This window comes from Aulonocara stuartgranti, assembly GCF_965226115.1.
Source record: "Aulonocara stuartgranti genome assembly, chromosome: 17".
Classification (NCBI taxonomy): Eukaryota; Metazoa; Chordata; class Actinopteri; order Cichliformes; family Cichlidae; genus Aulonocara; species Aulonocara stuartgranti.
The window spans coordinates 7,311,931-7,324,433 of record NC_138953.1 but is presented as its reverse complement, the minus strand read 5'-3'; the positions used below and the strand labels follow the sequence as shown (position 1 = coordinate 7,324,433).

At 38.3% G+C, this 12,503-nt stretch overlaps 2 protein-coding genes across 2 annotated transcripts in view; both read left to right on the top strand.

Moving 5' to 3' along the window:
* The first annotated feature begins 523 nt into the window (after positions 1–523).
* cUnh1orf210 (chromosome Un C1orf210 homolog) lies at positions 524–9,187 on the top strand. Its single transcript, XM_082510955.1, has 4 exons — positions 524–655; positions 5,853–6,388; positions 6,593–6,778; positions 7,757–9,187. Exons 2-4 carry the CDS (start codon positions 6,340–6,342, stop codon positions 7,957–7,959), a joined length of 438 nt encoding a protein of 145 aa, XP_082367081.1. The 5' UTR covers positions 524–655; positions 5,853–6,339; the 3' UTR covers positions 7,960–9,187.
* Positions 9,188–10,171: 984 nt separating this feature from the next.
* ap1m3 (adaptor related protein complex 1 subunit mu 3) overlaps positions 10,172–12,503 on the top strand; it is a 34,876-nt gene continuing 32,544 nt past the window's right edge. Inside the window, exon 1 of the mRNA XM_082509830.1 lies at positions 10,172–10,394. Coding sequence (XP_082365956.1) covers positions 10,353–10,394 — 42 coding nt within the window. The 5' untranslated portion in view covers positions 10,172–10,352. The remainder of the gene's footprint in view (positions 10,395–12,503) is intronic.

Below are 12,503 nucleotides of genomic sequence, written 5' to 3'. Positions count from 1 at the left end.
TTCAGGGTCACCTCGCTTTTCCTTTCAGAGCCTTTCAGAGGTCTGTCCTCTCCAGCGGGCGGCGTCTTACATAAACATGACTCCTTGTCAACCCAAAAAAATCTATCTTGTCTGATTTCCTTTCTGATCTCAGGAGGTCTTGGATAATAGTTTGCATTTTAAATAGTAAGGGGTGGCATTAAACTACAGTTACGATACACAAGAAGAGGGGACGCACAAAGCACGTAACAAACAAGATTATATGATCCACAGCAACAGGATACCAGTGTTTGAGAAACAAAAAACAAAAAACAGGTTAGACCAGATCATATAGTTGCACCTGTATGTGGGTATTTACATATAAAGAAAATATGAATACAGCTCATAAGTCAAATTCTACCTCTTCCTGGTTTGGCAGTGCAAAAACAACAACATTGGCTCCATCCAGGTCAGCCGTGCCATTGGCCAGAAAAGAGGCAGGAGGCGGGAGTGAGAGAGAGCGTACCTTAGTTACAAAGTTACCTATTAACTGGATGTTCTCGGAAGCAGCTGCTGAGCACACCTCGCTCAACCTTTGCATAACATTTCTCCATTTCATAGGGAAGGCAGGAGAAAATGTGGCTAAGGTCGACATGAAATGTGCGAGCCACGGAGATCTACTCTGACAGGTGACCAGGTAAGGCTTTAAATCAACAGCTTGTAGAAGAGAGAGGTAGCCAGTGTCTTCCACACACTGGGATATGTGTTTTGGTTTGGTTGTGAACTGAGACAAGGAATTATATCTGAATATTGTGCAACAATATCACAATGGGAGAAATTTAAATAAATAAATAAATAAAATAAGGAGTATTTAGCTGTTCCAAAACCATGAAGTGTAACATACTTTTATTTACAACTCAACTGGTTACGACTGAAGGAGGAGGACTGGCAATGCGTGTCTGAACGCATTGCCAGAAAAATCCGAAGTATATCAAAACATAATATGGTTTTCATTAACAGTGGAAATCAGTAACATATTTTTTTTTCCTGCAGTGGAGTCATTTAGTGCTGCAGCAGCTGAAGGCCATTCTTTCTATAGACAGAAAAAACACAATATCAAAGCGTGTTTACATTTCTATGACCTGCACTGCCCTACAAACTGAGCACACAGTGGTTCAGAACTGTGTGCTCACTGCTGTGCTTTATTATTTCAAAGTATATTGTACCATCGAAAATGAGTGCATCTGCACCACCTTCAAAATGTACAAAAGCAATAAGCAGTATTTCTGCTGTGTGTAGTTCCTACAATACTGTTTGTATTGGAGCCCGGGCTCCGAATAAAACACCACAGGCTTGGTAAACTGTGAGCTGTAGGACTTGTCAGCACCGAGTTCTCTGCCAAAGAGAGACAGCAGAAATTGTAGCCAAGTCAGGTGAGGATTAGCTTTAGTTTTAGCTAAGGTTTAGCTAGTGGCTTTTACCCAGCTGTCACTGTAAACGGGAAAAAAGAAGAAGACTTTAATGTTTAACATATGACAGCAGCTAAAAGAGTTCATATCTCAAGAAAACAACCCCAACAACAGCAAAAACATTTTAACCGATATAATAAAAACTCAAAGATCCTAAGGAGTTTGATGCCGACCTTTAACCAAAGGTGAATGTAAAGGTTTTGGAGCAGGTACGTTTTATCTCAGTGATTTGTTTGGGTAAAATTATAACCTATAAGAGAACAGTCAAACACTACAACCTTTAAACCCTTTCTCCCACTCTGTAGTTGCTACTCATCTTAAAGCTACTCAAACCTTTACCTTATTTCGCATGAAGTCACGGTAAAATGGCACACAATTTATGAACTCTTTTACTCATATAGTGTCCGAATGACCCTTGCTGAATACTCACTGACATGTTTTCCACCTGCTGTTTTTACCCCAAACAAAAGAACACCATTAACGGCTCTCTCTCTTTTAAACAGCACATGTCTATAATTTCCCACTTTAAATGTGTGGAGTTTCATTAAGGAAGTGTTAAAAGTAACTTTAAAATATCAAATAACGTAGTTTTTGGTCTTGCTGCAGGTTGATTATTATCTTTTTAATTAGCCATCCCTAAGCTTGGGTTTATTCTTTGTGTGGCTGAGGCTTCTCTGTTGACACTGCCATTATTCCAGGACCAAAAGACAAAAACCAAACATGTCATTTGCGAGTTCATTTAAGCTATTATGATCTTGGGTATAGTTAGACAACGCCACCACAATACACTAATCATTTTTCAGGGCGTAGCTTTCATACTTCCAGTATGTGAGTTAAATAATCAGGCTAATAAACAATGTCTCTGCCAGCTGTTTTTAAACCCACTGCTCAATTAGTTCTTGTGCCTATCATCACAGACAAACAATAGCATGGCCTGACTCCTCCACACATTTACAAAGGAAGACAAAAATACAAAACTTGGCAGTGGGATAAGAGGCAAAGGGGGAGGCCTGCACGCTGCACTGTGGATTGTTGGGGTGAGGGTCACCCAGAGGACGGCTTGTGGTTTGAATATAAATATCGGTGATTTTTTCAGCCAGGCAGAGAGCGTAAAGTGTGAGCTGAAAAGTAAATCCATTTTTGTGATAAGTGCTTATCAAAAAGCCTGTTTTTCATGTCTGATTCTGGCTCGCTGTTACATAAGTTGAAAGAAGTTTACCATATAATTTGGTGTCACCTCCTGTTGCGTAATCAGATTTGAAAGCATCAAACCGCTTACAGTTAGCCTTTTCAAAGGAGCCTCATCACACTCCGTGAGCGGAACATAATTTTGATGTTTAATTCAGTTTGATGACAGGGAGAGCATTTCACGCCCTCTGGCCATCATTAGCGTCTACAAACTGATGCTGGACTCACAATTTGGAGAGGCGAAACAAAGTAAGGCTGCAAAAAACTGGCTCCTTGCGTTTGAGAGTGATATTCAAACACAGGCGCAAATGCAGCTTTTTCACAGATGCAACTTCGCATACAAGCACAAACAAATGTACTGCGGCAGTGCGCAGTCACACTCTGACACACATATTCTTGGCTCCGGGTTGATGTGTATGTTTTGCTACGCCTGTGTGAGGACAGAACGGGAAGAGATAAAGGCAGCTCTGTCGGTGTGTTTACAGCCAACACTGCTGAAGAGAATAGCCTAAGAAGATGAAGGGGAAGTCGCCTAATGGCCACAGCTAAGGAGCTGGAGCTCTCTTGCTGTGAAAAATCACCTCAGAGCCAAGAAAGCGAACAAGAAACTTTAAGCACGCCCTTTAAAACAACCACCACTATTTTGGGGGAAAGAAAGACACTGTAAATTCGTCTTTACATCTTTATAAACCATAGTTGATTTGAACTTTTTTTATGAAGCTGGTACAGGAACAAAGTCATAAAAACCAAAGTCATAGTTGTCACATTGTGGGAACCAATGTTCTGCGCTCTTCCTGTGAACTGTGGCGGAGCAGGTCACCCAGTCACTAAGGCCTAATTTCAGTGGGTCAGCCTTCTGAATAAAATCAGGCTGCAATATTCATGACTACTCCAGCACTTCCCATCACTGCTGTCTATAAATCAGTCCAGCCAATTTGCAAACCAAACCAAGATGCATCAGTTTGGTTTGCAAAAATTAATTTAGATGTTATAACAGTTACAGTTTACATGTTGATTTTTTTTTACTGCCACTTAACTGCTTTTTCTACAGTCACACTAGTGGAAACAGTGGTTCATCTGTGGCAATGTGATAAAAATAACAAATCTGTTGTTGTATAAGAATATAGAAATTCACATTCACATTAACTTGCCCACAAAAAGAGAGGTAGCCCCTGCAAGACAACGATTTAACTACAAAATAGCATAGGTGCTTATCAACCATGTTTTTATATAGGAATACACCCAGAATCCAAGAGGTTGGCAAGCGGTTGCGATGCATCTATTGCAGAACAACTCCCAAAGTGTAACATTAAACGCTAGGTGACAAATCGTCGGTGTATTATCCTTTTGGCCACCCAACACGTCCCTATATTACAAGTTCAGAAAAACTAGGAAACATGAGAACCTTTTGAAATGAATCTACACATGTACACTTATTTTACTTAAATCGCTTTGGAAAACACTATCTAACATGATTAAGGTGGTGGTCATGGTTAGGGCTGAATTGCACAGCTGGAACGTGTGTTACCGTAGGAGCGTCATTCTATTCGATTTCATCCACGATATCACCTTTCCCGTTCCCATGGAACGCTTCCGGACATGACAAATCGTCGGTATATTACGCGTCGGGAGTGAGAACAGGCTGTGCAGATAGATGCATCGCAGACAAGCTGTGCTCATCAGTGCAAACCAACCCAGATCAACTGGAATGTTATGACAATTTGTCTGCAATTATAAATTTGGTGGCAATACTTGCAAACCTTTTCTAATCTGTATGAGAGTAACTGTAGTCCATCTGAGACACAGTGATTATGTGGAAACAAGACTGCCTTCCAACAGGCAAAGGGCAATTGCCTTGTGATGTAAAGTGTCAATACAGTGTTGCTTCTTTTATTTAACTAAGACACATTTCTATATTTATAGTGAGCTATAAATCTATCTACAGTCAATATAAAGGTTTTTAGCAACCCCCCCCCCCCAAAAAAAAAATAAAAATAAAAAATGTTATGATCTAAAATCTAGATCACAAACATAAACATATACTGTAGGTCCTAGTAAAAAACAGTTAAGAATGGACATCACGGACAAGAGCAAAACTTATTTGACTGCATTTTTGCAGCTCCAGTGTAAATACAGGGGGTCAGCCCGTAGTGCTGTGCATGCAAATATGAGTCTACTTTGCAAATAGCTGTGCATAAAGGTTCTCTTGTGGACGACAGGTTTGTATTTGCATTAAGAACATCGCTGATATGCTACTGTCAACAAAATACAACAAGTGGAACAAGCGAGTTCCTGAATGTAAGCAGAACACGGGGGTTTATAATCCAGTGCGCGTTGCCAATTCTGGAAATATGATGATACATTTGACAGCTGGTTAGCTAATTTTTGGGGGGAAAAGTGGGTGGAAACGCCGATTCTGGCTCTGTCAGGGAGGATCACACGTGTATTAATAATGTGTTTGTTTCATTTCATAAAAGCAAGATTTGTTTTATCGCTTTAAAAAATTGTGATCTTTGCAGACATCAGTAGAGAGTTCTGGCTTTCAGCCAAACTAGGCAGGCTGTTCCCCATTTCTTTTTGCTACACAACACAAATGGAAGTGAAGTCCCAAGATGCTGCACTTTTCCCATGTGGCTCAAATTAGATGGAATTTCCTCTCAGCACTGATTTTCCATGAAATTCCATTTTAATTTTTCTATAATAAACAACAAATGTAAGATCTTCTTGCCCATTAAGTCTGAAGTTTTGTAGGAAGCTGTTAAACATGCAAAGTTAAGATTCCTTCACACACACACTCACAGATTACTCATTTTGCCAGTGTTTTGTGTAGCATAAAGGAAGGGTTCTACAGTATGTGGGACTTCCTGTTTGTGACACACTTTTCCTATTGTGCATGATATCCTCCTGATTTCCTGACAGCCCGTGCTGAGTGATAATTTCAGTATTTAAAAGAACCTTTAAAAGAGCTTCCTTTAATGATGAAACACTCACTCTCCATAGATACTTAGTGAAATATTTAAGCCGTTTGATTGTTCAGTTTCGTTTTGTGTGGCTTAGTTATGAAATATGCATTTAATGCCACAAAGATTTCAAAGCACCAATGCACATGGGTATCGTTTACTGGTAATCTACATAACTGAGGAGCTTTTTTCCCCAGTTTTGTAAGATGCCTTTGTAGGAAAGTGTGTAAAATAAAAATATTCATGCTTCTTTTCTTCTCTTTTCTACTTTCTCCAGATCCATATGTAACTACAGCAAGAGGTCTGTAGCTCATATTTCATTGCATGCATAAACCGATTACGATACCAGCACCATTCAGCTGGTACTGAACTGAGGCCTCCCCCCCAGTCACTCAACCTTGCCGCCAAGCGGCGCTCTGAAAGTTAAACTCCTCACTAGTCAACAGACAACTAACTCCCTCATCTGGGGAGATGCCAGCCCTACAACATCACTTCTGAATCCTACAGTGGCTTTAATTAGATCAAGGCAATATAACACAAACCACTGAAAAGTGCCAGCTTCAATTAAAAGGAGTTCAAGGGTCTGCTGGCTCTTGTCGAAAGAGAGTGACATATGTGTTTGACACGCCTGCAGTCCATGGTTTCACGCTTGAGTTAATGGTGCCGCAAAGCAAGAGGAAAGCCTCATTCATCAAGAAGCAAACTGAACTACAAAGTGGAGGTCTCTTTCTAGAAGAGGCTGTACAAATAAGAGGCAAAGCTAAATGGAACCATCACTAAATGACACAGCTTTACCAACAGCAGCAAAAAATGGTAAGAGTTCAGTTGTTTTAGTAATGTCAGATAGAACGTTTATCAGCAGGAAATTTGTCTCTGCATCTGCTCTAACGGCAGAAGACAGTAAATACAGTTCCCCATAGTTGAAGCTTAATGCGGGTATCTGGGTTCTTTCCACAGTTGTGCCACCTCAAAACCACACTGATTAACTGGAATGGGACTCCTTGTCTTCTCTTACAGACACTTTGACAGCCAAACAGACCGGTCACAGCTGGGAGTTCTTCGTGGCCGTCCTCGTCGCAGCCATCTTGGTCACTGTTATTATTGCCATTATGGTTAAATATCAGGTGTTTCGGCGCTTCCTGGCGAGCTACAGACACACGCGGCTGAGGGAGAGTGATTCTATTAGCCACTGTGACCCATCAGGTTTGCTTTTTATGAATTCAATTTTAGAGATTACTGCATGCTGACATTTGTTTGTATGTTCAAAACCGAAAGCCGAGCCAATGCCCAGAGTACATTTAACATCTATAAATTCATGCAACAGATTGGATAAGAAAGCATTACACAAGAAAAATAGCAATATGAAAAAAGTGTACTTGTGCTCATAGTGTGCTTTGTCACAGCCTAAAGCATTTTTTTAAAAATCAACAATAGACCAAAAGATTATGTGTATGATGAATGACAGGAATTATAGGCTACCTCTGCAGTTAGTGTTAGCGCTACAGTGGTTTCCAGCTCATTGTCTTTGTTTTCCGGCCCTGCTGCTTGTGGACAAAATAAACAACCAGCTCCTGTAGATGGTCAGAAATTAAAAGCAGATAAAAACAGAAGCAGTCCTTAGAAGCTGGGGGAGACCAAAACGCAGCACAACAATGACTAAATATCTGAGTTTAAAAAGACAAAAACACTACTGGAGATCAGTGTCCAGTGCTGTGTTCACAGTGCATTGAACTGCCTCCAAGTGGAAATGAAAATATCATCTAAGCCAATGAACACATAACAACACGGCAACAATTAATTTTTGTACTTCGGATGCCATGTCCTGGCAAATAGCTTGCATAATGTTTCCAAAAATGAGAAATGCTGACTTACAGTTGAAGCAAAACCAGACTGCACAATTATCTTTTGAAAATCTTTTATTAGGCTTTTATTAGGCTGCAGGAGATCTTCTGTTTAGAAGAACTGTGTCTTTAAGAGCTAATACAGCAATTAAGAGCTCATAGAAATTGATACCTCAAATCCAAAGCCGTCTGCGCTCTGTTGACTTACTCGGCGAGTCTTTTTATATTTGCAAATGCTGATAACATGGTTGGACAGAATGACTTACCGGACTTGGTTTCTAATGATTCTTGGCTGTGGGTTTTTTTATTTGCTCTCTTCTTCTTTTCTCATTGTTTTCAGGCCTGGAAGTGGGGTTTACCATGCACGGAGGACGTGGAATGCATCCTCACTGTATGCCTCCAGTGAGCGAGGAGGATGACGACGGCTTCATTGAGGACAACTATATCCCGACAAGTGAGAGACAGAGGGCCGAGAGAGCGGCCGAGAACATAGAAGAGGACACGGAGGAAGAGATTTATGACAGTGAGTTTAGCATTGGTTAGAAGGGATGTCTCCACACCTTCTGAACCACTGTTCTGGTATTTGGGCCAGAAGTGAGCTATCCGTTTCACTCCATCTGATCCTTTTCCATGGGTTTTCATAGTTTCTATCTCAAAAACTGATCCTTGGTTAACAACTGATTAGATGCATAAAGATAAAAAAAAATCCATTATTTCTGGAGAGCTTGGAAAGGAATATCCTGATGTCAAGCGCATTATCATGGCAGTAGTTCTCAGTGTGGGAGAACATTTCAACATGTTCTTATGAGAATAGGCTTGCGTTAAAAACACATATCATGGAAACTGCTGGATTTTTGAAAATGTACTTGAACAAATCTCCCATTAAAAAAATAAGTAAATTTTGTTTAAAAAAAACAAAACAAAACAAAACAAAATGTAAGTATACCTTTAAAAAAAAACGTAGGTACACCTTTTTAAAAAGGGAAATACACCTTTGTTTTTGTTTTGTTTTTTTGTAAAAAAAAAAGGAAGTATACCCTGTTTAAAAAAAAGAAAAATAGGAAGTACGCCTTCAGCTTCAAAAGCTACTATTTTTCCTGTTAGCAGGGATAGTTAGCTTTTTTCATAATTCTTTGCCAGTCTCTGATATCAGCTTCATACGATTTTCTTGATCACTTGTCCTTTCAAAATTCTCAATTACCTCAGCATCATTTCAAAGATTTTTTCCCCCATTCCAGAACTCCGTTTATTTCTCTTCATTGGTATATTTGAGAGTGTGCTGAGTTCTATTCCCCCTTTACTCTAATGGCCTCAGGTCATAGCTGAATCAGTGACTGATTAGTGACAAGCTGCCTAATTTGTTAGGCCTTAGTGTAACACAGTATAGATGTACAGCTTCCTCTCACGCCTCTCATGCAAAGCTGCATTTGGTGTGGGAAACATAGCTAAGCCAGTTTTTTTAGCTGATTAACTGATTACTTGATTTGATTTGATAGCACGGATTATTAATTAATTAATCGTATGCCGATGCATAGCCATAGTTAAGTAAGACTGACAACAAGAGCATACATTGCTTTGCTCAGTGAGAGTACTTTAAGTACCATGTACTGTACAACACTTGCACCGTTTTCTTTTAAAATGTTTTTTCTGACTTTCATTGTAATAATTGTATGGTTTTGGATGTTGCCTTACAAGAAAATTACAAGAGTCATATCATTCATTTGTGCTGTTACGGTACATTATTATTATTATTATTATTATTATTATTATTATTATTATTATTTTTATTTTTATTTTTTAATCTGCCACAGTCATTTTTTTAAAATTAAATTGTACTGCAGCTCACATATATCATAAGCAGTACTTGCAGTTACTTTTCAACCTTTTGAATCCTGTTTTTAAGAAACTGCACTGAGATGTGTACACAAAGTCAGCTAGACCTCAATAAATATCTACCTGTAAGTGAAACCCTTGCTGCATTGTCATGTATTTTCAACTGAAATCTGTCGGGGTTATTTCTGAGGGCTATTTCTCCACCATTAATTTGTGTATTTTGCTTGTCTCACTGGACACAGAATGGAATCATTACACTCACCTGTCCATTTAAACTTTGCGACGATGCTATAAACAACCATAATAACGCCTGAAAGTGCGCCTCGAGCAGAGGCCTGCAGCGCTTCGGATCCCAGGAGACGACGCCGATGATGAGAGGGGCTGACAGGTCTGTGAAGCTGTCAGCCGAGGCACCCGGAAACACGGCGTGTAAAGTTGACACCGAAACCGGAAAAAGACGATCTCGCCTTCAAAATAAATGGATAATTGAACGTTGCTTGCTATGATGGGTGTGTCTCATGTCTTAGAAACCCCCCACCCACGCACCCATCACTACCATGCCAAAAATCAAGAAAAAATAATGACTAAATAATACTTATAATAATATTACCACTCCCATTAATCATCACTTTTCCTTTCATTCAGAAAAGGTTAAACTTATTTTTTACGCTGTTTAATCTATAGATATAGATCGTCTTAATGTCACAGTAATGTAAATCAGATGGCAGCCTATTCCTGCAAAATTATTGTGGGCTGTGGGAGTAGAAAAAACGAAACCATTAATATTTTTAAAGTAATGTGCCACTGAATGTATTATTTATGAAGAACAGAAACATTAAAATATGATTTGCTTAAGGTATTTGGAGTTATTTATTTAAAAAGAAAATAGCCGGAAGTCGTATTTCCGTGACAGTAGCTAGCTTGATGCTACGATCCGGAAAAGCAGCGAGTTGCAGCGAAACGCGTTGACTGTACAGTGTGGAGGAGAGGAGGAACGAGGATGATGGGAGCGAATCGTATTCCACTCAAGTGACCCATATCTTACAGTAGACCCAGATATTATTTAGCCTACTTCTTGTTCTCGAGGATTTTTCTCCGTGAAGATGTCGGCGTCAGCGATATTTATCCTGGACCTGAAGGGAAAGGTAAGTTTGTGGCGACTTGTTGGTGAGGAAGTTGACATTATCAACGCAGCACCTGCCTCAAGATAGTCAGTTTGCCAAGAAAGTCGCACAGGATATTTTCATTTTTATTGGCGTAATCTGCAGCTGTACATCACATGCCGCATACACTTTTCTTTGTCGAAAACTCTTTGCTAATTTAACTCTGAACCACCCGTACAGAGCAGACAGGAAGAGAAGCTCAACTTGTCAAACTCGTTTCACCAATGTTCAGTATACACAGAGGGCTTGTTCTTGTGCAGCGATGCAGCCTTTATTGTACGTGATGTGTCCTATTTCGAGGTCTAAAACTTTACCTTGGGCAGCCCTTACATGCCATGCAATAAACCGTACAGTGGTTAGTTTAAAATAATGGGGATATGTGTGTGGACATGAGGATGACATACATTAGAAATACATCTTAAGAGACAAACTCAAGTGAAATGCTTGAGGGTTAGTGATCTCAAGGTGAAAATGTCATTTATTTGTAAATTTGTACTCATCAGTTAATTTAGCTGGGTGCCTTACAAAAAATCTGCAGTCCTAAAAGTAAGGATTTGTCACTTTTATGTATTTCATGAATACTTATTTGATATTATTATTATTACATAACCTTAATCAGTCCAATCTAATAATTTCAACCATAAATGTCATAAAAAGCAACTACCCACAGCAAAATGTGATGTTTTTAGTTGATCTAGTTTGTTTGGGTAGCTTACAAACCCATCACTGTTTTGGTTTGCTCTCGTAAAAGCCTGAGAAAACCTGCTAACGTTCACATTAGGAGACAAGTCTCAAGTTTATTTATTATTTTTGCAAAAAATATACTTATTTTTATGTTGATCATCTTACCAGAATACTGAAACACCTGATTTAAGTGTTTCAGTTCTAACATGTGTGTAAGTTTAGTTAGACAAAACAAGTAACAAGTATCTGTAACCATAATGCTAGGCTTGGTCTACCACCTGACCAAACTATTTTAGTGATTAATTGATTGATTGATTGATTGAATCTTTATTTTGAACATGTTGAAAAAGTATAAAAAAAAATAGAATTAAAAGAGACAAATGAACAAAGCAAACAAAAGGAAAACGAGCAACCACAACTCCAAATAACGTCCATGTTCAAAAAGGAGCAGGAAGAAGCATAAGCTTATTTAATCCCACCCCTTTTCCACTATCTAGTATCAATAGACTACAGAAATACCTCCTTGTAATTACATTATATGTTATGTGTAATTTTTTTTTTTTTTTTTTTTAATATATACACATATATGTTTCTATCTATCCATACCTACGTATATACACACATACGCACATATACACATTTTCAATAACCCCATTAACACCTGAAGGATACACAACCTACAATTTTATATATATTTAATATATATATATATATATATATGTATATATATGTGTATATATATGTATATATGTATATATATGTATATATATATATATATATATATATATATATATATATATATATATATATATATATATATACACACATACACACACACACACACATATATATATATATACACATATATATATATATATATATACATACATATACACATACATATATACCCATACCAACAAACCCGTGCATGCGCACACACATGAAAATATTAGACAAGAACACCCTATCAAATCTCTACCTTTTCCCTGTACCCTGTAAAAACCATATCCTTAAACCGCTTTTTAAACTGCGCCATGCTTGGACATTGCTTCATATCTTTACTTAGTCTGTTCCACAGCTTCACTCCACACACAGAGATGCAAAAACTTTTTAATGTTGTATGGATACAAGGATGTTTTAAATTTAATTCCCCCCTCAAATTGTATCCCCGTTCCCTTTTAGAAAACATTTTTAGAATATTGTCAGGAAGCAGGTTATTTATTGCTTTATATATAATTTGTGCTGTGAGAAAATGAACCAGATCTGTGAATTTTAGAATTTTTGATTTTAAGAATAGTGGATTTGTATGATCTCTGTAACCAGTTTTATGGATTATCCTTATGGCCCTTTTTTGTAATATAAAGATTGATGATAGCGAACATTTGTAAGTATTGCCCCAAACCTCTG

Excerpts from the sequence above, each read along its gene's own strand:
- cUnh1orf210 (XM_082510955.1), top strand. The coding sequence starts at position 6,340 with ATGGAACCATCACTAAATGACACAGCTTTACCAACAGCAGCAAAAAAT. Across the intron at positions 6,389-6,592 it reads ACCAACAGCAGCAAAAAATG|ACACTTTGACAGCCAAACAG; the intron begins GTAAGAGTTCAG and ends CTTCTCTTACAG. Across the intron at positions 6,779-7,756 it reads TAGCCACTGTGACCCATCAG|GCCTGGAAGTGGGGTTTACC; the intron begins GTTTGCTTTTTA and ends CATTGTTTTCAG.